We start from the raw sequence: 11,875 nt of genomic DNA on the forward strand, positions 1-11,875 counted from the left end.
TCAGCTGCCCTCACCGCCTCCACTGGGGCAAGCCATCTCCACGCTCACCCTCCAGGCTGCAGGACATGTTGGGAAATCCGAAGCAGCTTCTCATGAAGGCAGGGTTGGGGTGAGATCCCTGGGGTAAACCAGCCTGGCCTCATCCTCACCAGGAATCTCTGTGCTGGGGCTTTGCGATCCTCTTCCTTCCCCTTCTTGCCCTACAACCTCCCCCTCTCCCCTCCCCTGCCCTCCCCTCTGTCCCCACTCCATCTGCTGCTCCTCCTGGCCAGGCTCCCCCTCAGTTGGCACAGCAGGAAAAGAGAACAGGACGGTTTATTTTTATCCTAAGATACTGCTTAGGGGGAAGGGGGCACCATCTGACAGAGAAGCAGCAGCTCCTGTAGCAGTTGGGAGGTCAAAAGAAGGTAGGAGGCCCAGGAGCTCCCTGGGAAGGGGCTACCGATGTAGGCTCCAGAGAGCAGGTGGGGCTGGGAGAAGCAGCATAGGACTAGGAGTGGGGAGCTCTGAGGGGCACCACTCTGAACGGCTGTGTGACCATAGATAAATTACTTCACCTCTCTGGGCCTCCACTTCCACCTCTGTTAAAGAGGGAGGAAAGGAGGGATGCTGGCCCTGCCTGCCCCGAAGGCTACTGTTGTGAATGTGAATCACACGGGGAAAACCCTTTGCAAACATGATGCCAAACGTGAGTGCATGTGGAAACCGCCTTAGAAGGGCAGCAGCCTGGGGGACGTCCTTATTTATCCTCAGAAAGTGCCCTCATTCTGTGAGCCTGACAGCATGTGAAGCAGCTCATGTCACCCAGCATGTCCGCCCCCTTTTTTCTTTTTACATGTTTGATGACTTTTTAATTACATAAGCAGTCTGTGAATTCACTCTCCTTTTGGGGAAAAAAAATGAAGCATTATGGGAAAGTCAAATCTTTCTTTAACCAACCCTCCCCCGGACCCTTCTTCCCCAAGCAAGACATTACAATTCTTTGAGCTGAGCATGTTCTGTGTGTCCTTCCAGAAACCCCCTGGCATACCGACATATATAACATATGCTATGTTTATACACATATCTGTAGAAGATATATTGTTTTGGGTTACTTGCTTTAAAAAAAAAGTTTCCATGCCCACCATTCTACAACCTGCTTTTGTTTATTCCCCCATGACAGTGTTTTCAAGATCCTGTTGCATAAATATATTACAGTTTTATTTAGCCAGTCCCCTGTTGATGGACAGTTAAGCAGCTTCCAGTTGCTCACTGTCACAAACAGTGCTGCGATGTGTATCCACGCATATGCCTCCTGGGCTCACAGAAGCCACCGCGTTACATCTGTTGGCACCGAACCGCTGGGTTGGAAGGTTTGGTGGATACCATTGTATGGCCTCCCCAAAGTTTTGTTACCATCTTTGAAATCAAGTTGGGAGATTGAATGGGCTCCACGGCTGGGGTGAAAGGTTCCCCGAGGTGAACTGTTTCTGGACCTCAGGGGTGCAGGCAGAGGGGGGCTGTCCCCCTCACCAGCAGCAGCCCCAGGCTCTCCGGCCACGTGCCCACATGCCGGTGCCACCACGCTCCTGGGCGCACACACAGCCTCACTCTCGCTCCTGCACGGAGATGCGGCTCTCTTTGCCATCCTCCTGGGCGACCGGCTGACACCAGTGTAAGGTCTCCTGCACCGGAGGGGTGGAGTGGGGGCCGAGAAAATCCTCTGGATCAATCGTCTCCACAGGATCCTGCCTTTCAGCCTTAGGGTGCAGGACCTGGGGAGGCAAGGCTTGGGGTTACCCCTAGCAACATTTCTGAGCCCTTCCTTGGAAGCGATCCCACTCCTCACCCTTTCCCCTTTCCCAAATGGAGGGTCAGTGCTCATTCCATGGGTGCGTCCTGCCCCCTGCTGGCCACACTGAGGGTGTCAAGAAGCTTCCGTAGTAGGAGCCAGTGGGGTTAAGGAAGTGTCCCTCCATCACCCACCCATGGATCCCACACCAAGGCCCCAAAGATGCGGTTCCCCCACATATCCAATGCCAGGAAAGAAGAGCAAATGTCAGACTTTGCCAGTGGTGCTGCTGGGGCAGCTCTGTGGGAAGGTGAGCTCAGGAGATGAAAAAGGCTGATGCTGAGGGAGAGAAGGGGAAGAGTCCTGGAGCACAGGGGAGGGGGCGAGGGAACAGACCTTGAATCAATTTTTCTGCCATATAGGCAACAATGAATCAGCCTTTCTTTCCAGTCTGACAAAAGTGAGCCGGTTCCCCAGGGTGACCTACCTTAGTCTCCTGCTTCTTGATCATCTTTCCTAGAGAGAGAGAAAAACATATAGGATGGGGAGTCACTGAGGCCAGATCAGGAAACAGGTGACCCGTCAACTGTACCCTGTGCTGCCTCCTCCCCCATCACCTCCCCACCTGGGGACTCACCGATACAGGTAGATACCAGCAGGACAGTGAACAGGATCACCATCGTGATGGGGATCACCACCAGGGCTCTCGTCCGATTCTGGAAACCTGGAGAGATCAAGACTTCAGTGATGGCTCCCCACCGCCCTTCCCAAAGCTGCTGCACCTTGCTGGACTTCAGTGTCTAAACTCATCCATATCAGAAGTTTCAAACAGGTGGCCCCTGGTAAAATGTGGCCAGCAGATGTCTTTCGTGTGACTGGCACATTTTTTTTTCCTTTTTTTTAATATTTGCCAACATTTTTTAATTGGGAGATTGTATATTTAAAATCTGGATATCTGATTTCTCTTGCAAATTTGGAAGATCCAGCCCTAGTGGGCCAGCAGCCCACATGGCACCCATTGGCCAGAACTGAGTGGTGATGCTTGTCTCCACCGGGTCACTACACTCCCACCCCTCCCTACTCTTTGCCCAATACCAAGGCCCAGCATCATTTATGTCTGTAACATTGCCTTTGTTATAGAAGAATGGAGGAGAAGGGAAAGTATTTCTTGTGCCTAAGTCTCTATTCTAAATGGGAAAATGAAAAAAAGACCAAGAGACAGGGTAAGGACTAGGGTAAGGCAAGTGAAGCACTGCCTCAGGACAAAATTTAAGGGGACACCAAAAAAACTCAATAATTGGGACGTCCTTGGTGGTCCAGTGGTTAAGACTCTGCACTCCCAATGCAGGGGGCCCGGGTTCCATCCCTGGTCAGGGAACTAAGATCCCACATGCCACAACTAAGAGCCTGCACGCCAACCTACATGCCGCAACTAAAAGACCCCGCATCCCATAACTAAAAGTCCCGGATGCCACAACTAAAGATCCTGTGTGCCGTAACACAGGATCCAGTGCAGCCAAATAAATAAATAAATATTTTCTTTGAAAACTCAGTAATCAAGATAAGTCATATTTTAATGTCATGTTTTAAAAAATCATATCAGCAAAGTCTGGCCCACAGGCCAGCTGCCTGTTTTATTAAATAAAGTTTTATTGGAACCAGGGATGGGATTAGGGTGAGGCAAGTGAGACAAGGTTGTACAAATACAGGGTTGGATCCTGTCTTTATTTAAAATGTTGCTATTCTGTTCGTTATGGATTTTTTGCATTAATTTTGATTTTTTTTATATTGCATCAAATAGTTTTCTTGATTACGGCATTTTTCTGGTACCCCCTTAAATATTGTGCCCAAGGCAAGTGCCTCCCTCACCTCACTCTAGTCCCAGCCCTGCCAAGAGGAAAGTGAATTTTAAGAAAAAGAAAAGAGTATATTTTTCTTACCCCTGATCTTTTCACTCATTAACATGATCCTGCCTAATCCCTGTAGTTATGTGAGTCTGACCTGTGCTGTATGCCAACCTCCTCATTCTAAAATCAAAACTGAGGCCCTGAAGGAGTTCCCTGGTGGCCTAGAGGTTAGGATTCTGGGCTTTCACTGCTGTGGCCTGGGTTTGATCGCCGGTCAGGGACTTGAGATCCTGCAAGCCGCGTGGTGCAGCCAAAAAAAAAAAACTACGGCCCTGAGAGGAAACAGAGTCACACCATGCTGGTCCTCAATGTGCAGGGTAGCAGAATAGCACTGAGGGAGCACCTCCAAAGTGCCAGAACCCATGCCAGGTACTTACACTACCCTATTAAGGGAGGTGGTAGTATCCCATTTCACAGATGAAGAAACTGAGGCTCGGGGCGGGGGGGAGTAACTTGCCCAGGCTCCACAGATAAGTGGCAGAGCTGGTTGCCACAATTCCAAACTGCTCCTCCTCTTGCTTTACCTCCCCTTCCTCTTTCCCTACCGGTGCTTCCAGGTGCCCCAGTCTTCCCCTCAGCTCCCCACCTTCCTAGCCTGCTGCCGGGGCCCGTTCTCCAGGACTCACCACAGACAACATCTGTCTTGTTAGTCCCTGCGTGTTGTTCCACCAGGCCTTTGCTCTCGCAGCTGTGTACAGACACATGTATACACACACACACACACACACAAAGAAAGAGACATTAAGTTTCCCCAACCATGCGATTTCCAACCCCAGAGGGAGACAGCCAACAACCAACAAGTCCACGTTCACTGAGCACATATTATGTGCACCCTCCTGGGCTGTTTATTATGGGCATGACACAGACTCTGTTCTTACGGAACGCGTGAGTGCAGAGGAAAGATGATGGTATGTCTTGAAGGAGTAAGGAGAGTCTCTGATGAGGGCCAAGCTTTGTGATACAGGCTCACGTGAACAGGGGATTGTTCAGAGAAGAGGAGACAGAATCCACAATGGCTGGAATGGAGGGATGGTGGGGGCTTCTCAAGCTCGGCACTACTGACATTTGGGGGCCACATAATCCTTCTTCTGTGGTGGGACCTGTCCTGTACATTGTAAGATGTTTAGCAGCTTCCCTGGCCTCTCTACCCACTAGATGCTAGTAGCCTTCTCCTCCCCAGCTGTGACAACCAAAATGTCTCCAGATACTGTCAAATGTCCCCTGGGGGAGAAAACTGCTCAGCTGAGAATCTCTGGTTTGAGGGTCATCCAGAAAGACTTCCCTGGGGAAGTCAGAGCTGAGTAGGCCCTTGAGGGATGTAAAATTTAGAGCATCACTATATTCTCTTTAAGCAGGACAACATGATATGAGGGATTAGGTGGGTGACGTACCGGATGGTATAAGGAAACTCTGGAAAACTGGGTCTTTAGAACCAGATCACTGATAATCAGCCATGAAGGTTTCAACTGGATTCAGCTAGTGGGTCATGTCAGCATCCAACCAGATGACTTAAGTTGTGAGAGGACTTAGTTGGCCAGAGAGCTCCCAGGAGGAGAAATGACAGGAAAATGGCCAGCCAGGAGGCCATTGACAGAGTCCAAACATGAGATGATGAAGACTGGGCCAAAGTGGTCCCAGGAGGAGTGGAAAGGGATGGACAGAGAAGGACATTGCAAAGGAAAAAACACCTAAAGCTGGAAAAAGAGAGAGAGCATCAAAGAAAGCACATACACAAGAAGAGTGCTTAAGAGTTTTCGAAGCACGTTACATGTCTTTTCCTCAAACCTTGTAAAATGAAGGTCATTCCTATTTTCTGAATGAGGACACCGAGGCTCAGATGAGGGTCACACTTCCACCCCTTCTAAGCTGAGTGAGTTTGGAACCCAGTGCTCTGGTTCTAGGACATAAAGGTGCCTCCCTTTCTCATTGAACATTTATCAGTAAAGATTTATTGAGCCCCTACTATGCATCAGGCACTGTTCTAGGCATAAGGGATGCATCTGTGGAATGAAAAAAGTCAAGTCTCTATAGTTAAGGAGTTTACCACCTACTGGAGAAAGGCAGACCGTAAACAAATAACAAAGTATATATGGGATGCTACTATTTGTGTGAAAAATATGTCTGCATGTGTGTGCATTTATTTGTCTGTGCATAGACTCTCTAGAAGGACACACATGGTCCAGTGTCTGCTGGATGGTTGAGGGTGAAAGGGAAGCGTATCACTAGAGGCCCTTTTGTGCCTTCTGTCCTCACGCCTGTCTTACGCATTTTTTCAAATTAAATGTAAAAGGTTAATCAGGCGTGTGTTTAAGGTATTCCAGGCAGAAAAGGTTGATGCAAGAGAACGAACAGTGTGTTGAGAGGATTGCAAGCAGCATGATGTGGGAAGAGGTCAGGAAATGGAGCTAGAAGGTCGGAGGCCATGCACAGGATTCAGGGTTTTATCCTAAAGGCACAGAGAGCCATGAAGCATTTTAAACAGGGAGTGCCGTGATCCAAAATGAATGGTGGAAAGTTTACTTCGGCAAAGGGATGGAGAACCAGCTGAAGGGGAGAGAGTAGAGGCAGGGAAGCTGGTGAAGAGGCTAAAGCATCATCTAGACCACAGTGATGAAGCCCAAGCTGACGTGGTGACAGTGGGGATAAGTGAAAATGAGGAGGAGTCCCACAACATTTGGAAGGTCAGATGGACAGGACCTGGTGGTTGATTTGGGGATGGGGGTAAGGGGAACCCTGGAATGGGTGCCCAGAGGCATGCTTGTGCCTTTCACAGCAGGTGTGGGGAGCAGGCAGGTGCCTGTGGGTTGCCTGCACGGAGGTATACCCTCGGCAGTTAGATATGACAGTCTGGGACCCAGGAGACAAATCTAAACAGGAGACGTTGATTGGGAACCATCCAAGGGCAATGGTAGCTGAAGCCAAGTGTGTGGATGAGATGGTCCAGGGGAGGCGGGCAAAGTGATGGGGGAGTAGAGCCTAGAATAAATGCCTAGAAAACCAGTTAAGGAGGAGGAAGCAGGAGCAGAGGAGGGGTACAAGGAAAGGAAGAGAGGTGTCACGGTGCCCCCAAGAAGGGAGGGCTTCACCAAAGATCAGAGATCAGCGGTATCTATTACCACCGAGAGAGAGCAGGCAAGAAATGCCGAAAAGTGTCTGTCTAGTTGGCCACGAGGTCACTCTAGAAGTTCTACAGGTGTACGAGTGTGTGTGGACATGGGGAGCAGGGGGCTGAAGGACAGGTGGTCAGAGAGAATGGAAGCAGGTCCCATGCCCCTCTTGGGGCAGGAAACACAAGGGATGAGTCCTTATACCTTGTCCAGGGGTGACACTTTTCAAAAGCAGATGACACATTGGAGAAGAAGCCGACCGAGCAGGGTTCACAGATGGTATCAGAAACCCCTGTAGCTGGGAGGGTGGAGGAGGAGTTAATCATCACGGTGGACCACCTGTCTGGCTCTCAAGGGAAGTGGCAGGCAGGCAGGACTGGAACAGCATCCTGCTTTAAGCACTTCCCCCACCCCTCCCCAGCGTATACCTTTCCCTGCTGCAGGCGGGCCCCAGGAAGACTTCTCCCACTGCCCTCTCAAGGCAGATCCCCATGGCAGGAGGCAGAAGGCAAAGTTTCTATTTCCCACCTGCTCTGGTGGAGATATCAACATAGGTTGGTCCCTCCCCCCCAGGGCTGAGAAACCACTGCCCAGCCCCTCTCCTTTGGCCTTCACCCCCTCTCTCCTGCCTCTAGAGCTGATTCCCAGACAGACCACTTACCAATCTGCTTGACCCCGAAGCCAGGGAGACACAAGCTGTGCGGGGTACAACTTTCGCAGGTGTGACTGGTACAGTGTTGGCCTTCAGCACACATGCACCTGGTGTCTGTTTCCGTGGTGCCCTCCCTCTGGATCTGGAGCCCTAGGTCTGTGCAGGGATGGGCAGGAAGGTTGGGAACCCCTTACTGGCCATGCTTGGGGGGCCCCGATCCTCATACTTCCTGTTCTTTTTCTCTTAGACCCTCTTCCAAGTAGGAATGGCAATGAAATTAAGTAACAACCAAGACAACCCAGAACAGACCAATCAGAATCTAACCAATCAGAACAGACCCTCGCTATAAAAACAAAAACAAAAACAAAAACAGAACGGCTGTGCTGTCAGGAATGAGCTGGAATATCAGCCCAGCTCCCAAGTGCCCCTTCCCCAGCAGCCCACGCACTGGGGTTGCAGTATTTGTGCTGGTGACAGTATTTCTCGCTGCTGTAGGTGGCTAGGAATTCGCCTTTACTGCAGGGAAGGCATTCTGTTTCGGTGACCTCTGTGCAGTCGTTCACCAGTTTCTGTCCTGGAAAACATCAGGAAATGAGGTAGCTCCAGCTAACTCAATGAGTCAGACGCTGAATTGAAAACTGATGAGGCTGGGCTTTAGGGAGGGAGATTCAAAGATGACAGTCTCAGACCCTTCCAACTTTCATAGTCTGGTAAGGGACATAGAAGAGATAGGAACCCTAGTTCTGGGTAGGCAGAGAGGGACCCCAGAACATCCTGGGGCACAGATGGAAAATCCCAGGGGTCAAGACACGAGTTTATAATTGACACAGGGGGTCTGTATCTGCCAGCAAACCAAGAGGGGTCCCACCATGGGGCTAAAGGGTTAGCATCTCACCTGGTGGGCACAAATTACAGCACCGACTGTTTGTTACGTATTGGTTTTCTCTGCATGAAGTGGATGGTTCTGGGTGGACCTAAAAACAAAATTGGGCAATTTGAAGGGATCTTGAAATCTCCGATATAACCTTGGCAGACAGGTGCAAATCAGCCAGGACAGAGGTTAGAACTGAAGTGGAAGTCCAAAGCAGAAAAACAGGGCCTGCATGTTATTTGTTGTGTTTGTTTTTAACTAAACTGCCAACTAGTATGATTACAAAGGCACCCAGAGAATCATTCTGGTATTTTACAAAGTAATTGCGCTGGAAACTCACAATATTCAATGAACTAAACAGATCTTCCTTTTGGCTTGACTCCTGAGTCTTTCCTCTACCCAAAAACCCAAAAGCACATGAGGACTCCAGTATCTCCCCTGGAGTCCTGAAGCTGGCTGACTCCAGCTGGTCCTTGTCCCGACTGGGGCTATATTTAGCACCTGGCCTCTTCCTTCTATTCTTTTGCTCCCCACCCTCTTCCCCTCTCCAAGCCTCATCATGTTTTCTCCCTCCAACCCCTCATCATCTGATCATCCAATCCCTCCCTCATGAAATGCAAGGATGGAGAAGCCGGAAGAATAAAATCCAACTCTTTTACTTTACACGTGGTGAGACTGAGGACCAGAAAGGCTGGGTCACTTGCCCAAGGTCACACAGTGATAGAATCCAAATGAGAACTCAGGTTTCAATACTCCCTCTCTCCAACAACTTGAGTCTCATCTGCACTATTTTCACTACATCCAGGTCCCACCCAAGCTATTCATTATTTCTTGTTCATTTAAATACACTTATTTTCAATGTAAACCTCATATCATTGCCATGAGAGAAAAACCAGTATCACTTCTCATAAATAAAAGGCAACCCTAAAAATAAATTCAACAGAAACAAAACGATGTTATTAAACCCCAGCTGATTGCTTTGCTTGCTGACAGCCCTCTACCTCAGGCCTGCTCTTGATTTTTGTTTAAAAAGGAGGATTAGCAGGCATTTGAGAGGTTATTAACTATATTCTAGCTCCAGCGACTTCCTTCTTGAAAAAATGAAAAGGATTTTAAAGAGAACTGTAAAGTGAAGCTATGTGGTTAATCCTATATCCTTGTGCTCCCTAAAATCATCCCACACTTTGGGAACAGCCTGTGAAAAGAACACAGCTTTAAGGGTCAAACAGTTTAAGGTTCCAATCTTGACTTTGTAACACTGAGCTAGTTATTTTGCCTCTCTTAGCCTCAGTTTCTACATCTCTAAAATGGGAGTAATAATACCTGCGCCACAGATTAGGTTGTGAAGATGAAAAAGAATAGATGTACATGGCCTGGCATAGTGTCTAGAACACAGTAGGTGCTCCTTGAACGGCAGCTTTAATGATCATACACATGTGAGTATCTGCTTGGATGCCTAACGAGCTGGCTAACTGGCTGGCCAGGCTCCTGCCTAGTTGGCGGCTCTCATTCAACCTGGGTGGGCAAATTATCTGACCCCAAATGGGGAAGGAAATAGCAAAGGCTACTGCTCCCACCATCACATCACAACACACTATCCCATGAGCGTTCTCCCCGCAAGCCTGTGGACTTTCCCACCACACTCCTGAGCAATGAAAGTCCTTTACGCCATTTTCAAACACACGAGAAATACAGCTCCTCCTCTGTAAATCTGTCAATCCCCAGTTCCCACGTCACAGCTTCAATCCCTCTGACACAAAGGAGCTTAGGACCAAGGCTTGGAGACTCTCACCATCTGAGAGGCAGGCTCAGGAATCAGGCAGATGTAGATTTATATGCAGGTCCCACCTAGCCATGAGGATTGGGGCAAGACATTTTCTCTCTCTGAGCCTCAGTTTGCTCACCTGTATAATGCGGCGGTTGAAAGGAATCAGACCTAGAGTGTGTGTAAAGCTTCCTGACCCACAGGAAGCTCTCAATAAATAGCCCCACAGCCTAGTCTCCACCTGGAGCTAAAACTGGGAGTTTGTTCTTGAGAAACCAAGACCACCCTTCACCCTACTTCCCCTGGCTTTTCCTCCACTCCTCCTCCAAGAGCCGTCTTCCTGCCTCCTTTCTCCCTAAGAGCCATCACTTAGAGTGAAAATGAAAGCTCTGGGACCAAAGCAGCTTCCCCATGGAACCTCTTCCCTTGCCGCCAATCCCCTACTTCATGGGTCACTCCTGCCCTGCCTTCATGCCAGAAACTACAGCCCTTGAAAGTTAGGGGGAGACCAGAGGGGTTGGGATGAGAGAGTCGGGTACTTGGGGGATTCCCAGCCTCCAGAATGAGGAACTACAAAAATACACTTAAACTAAAAGCGAGTCAAGTGTGGAACTCTGAAAATCCCGGAGATGTGCTTGGTTGGGCATATCTGAGCCCCTCTCGTGCCTAGAGAAACCCCTGCTGGTCTCCTAGCCCTTTCATGGTCCCGTGAACTGTTCAGCTCCCCCGAGAGTCCCCTATGTCGTCTTAAATTCAGGAGGCAGAGACACAGCCTTGGGTATTCCTCCTAACTTGGATCACCCAGGATTTGCAGCTGGCGGTGGGAGTGTTCAAAGCTCCTTGCCTTCTCAAAGAAGCACCTGGGCCTCTACACTCATCCCTTGTTCCCACAAGATGCCCTGGAAGAAGGGCAGCCCCAGCTGGCAAGGAGATGACAACCACTCACAGAGGCTGGCGTCTGTCCACAACGGGAAAGAGACAGGAAACTAGCCAGACCCGCCCCTTCTCTTGGCTGGCGTCCCTTCCCGCTTCTGAAACCCCTCACCGTCTCTTTGTGGCCAGCCTCTGAGGCAGACCCGGACTCCAGTCTTTTGACCAGATAAAGGCTTCAGGTTCCCAAAACCCCAACCCCATCTGCGCTGGCTAGGCACATTTCCTGCAGCGACCCCACTATGCGCCCTCTGTGGGCTACCTGGGACCCCAACCTGGGAGGAGAGAGAGGCAGCCCACCTCATTCAGCCCGGACCCGGGGTACCTTACCCGGCTTCCACCCACCCTCCTGTCCCCCCAAAATCAGCTCGGAAGGTCCCCTCCCCGAAGTATTGCTTCTTTTCCCATTCCCTACTCTCTAATCTCAAATTCCCGCCTCTGGTCGGAACAGAAATTCAACTTACGGCGGTCAAAAAGCAGCCCCAGAGGAGACACTGCAGAGGCAGACGAACCATGGCGAGGTGAGAACCAGGCGGCGGGAGAAGAGAGCGCCAGGACCGCGCCTCTTCCACTTCCACTGTCCCAGCCCATGGACCCGCCCAGGAAAGGGGCGGGGTCTTAAGGGACCAATCGCGACCAGCCTCGCTGACGGGGGCGGAGCTCCGGGCGAGTCACTTCTCTGGGATTTCCCCCAGGACAGTCCCGGGTAGTCTAATTCCCCAAGGAGTTTAGGGACGCGCCTTGGGCGGGGACGGGTCGGGGAACCGGGAGGCGTGGTTCCAAGGAGAGCCCTTCTTGAGACTCCTCCCCACCCCGGACTACAAAGGCCGAGCTGAATTGGCCTAGGAGGCAGCCCGCTTCCTGGGGGTGGG

At 50.3% G+C, this 11,875-nt stretch overlaps 1 protein-coding gene across 1 annotated transcript; it reads right to left on the reverse strand.

The window, feature by feature from the left end:
- Positions 1-1,126: 1,126 nt before the first annotated feature.
- On the reverse strand, positions 1,127-11,601 carry CD40 (CD40 molecule). The gene is made up of 9 exons (XM_082362835.1): positions 11,468-11,601; positions 8,333-8,411; positions 7,886-8,011; positions 7,447-7,593; positions 6,990-7,083; positions 4,305-4,366; positions 2,409-2,495; positions 2,259-2,287; positions 1,127-1,754 (listed from the first exon to the last, which is right to left on the reverse strand). The coding sequence occupies exons 1-9, from the start codon at positions 11,516-11,518 to the stop codon at positions 1,587-1,589; spliced, it is 843 nt and encodes a 280-aa protein (XP_082218961.1). The 5' UTR covers positions 11,519-11,601; the 3' UTR covers positions 1,127-1,586.
- Between the last annotated feature and the right edge of the window lie 274 nt (positions 11,602-11,875).

Source organism: Balaenoptera borealis (assembly GCF_965194805.1).
Source record: "Balaenoptera borealis genome assembly, chromosome: 16".
In the NCBI taxonomy this organism is placed as follows: domain Eukaryota; kingdom Metazoa; phylum Chordata; class Mammalia; order Artiodactyla; family Balaenopteridae; genus Balaenoptera; species Balaenoptera borealis.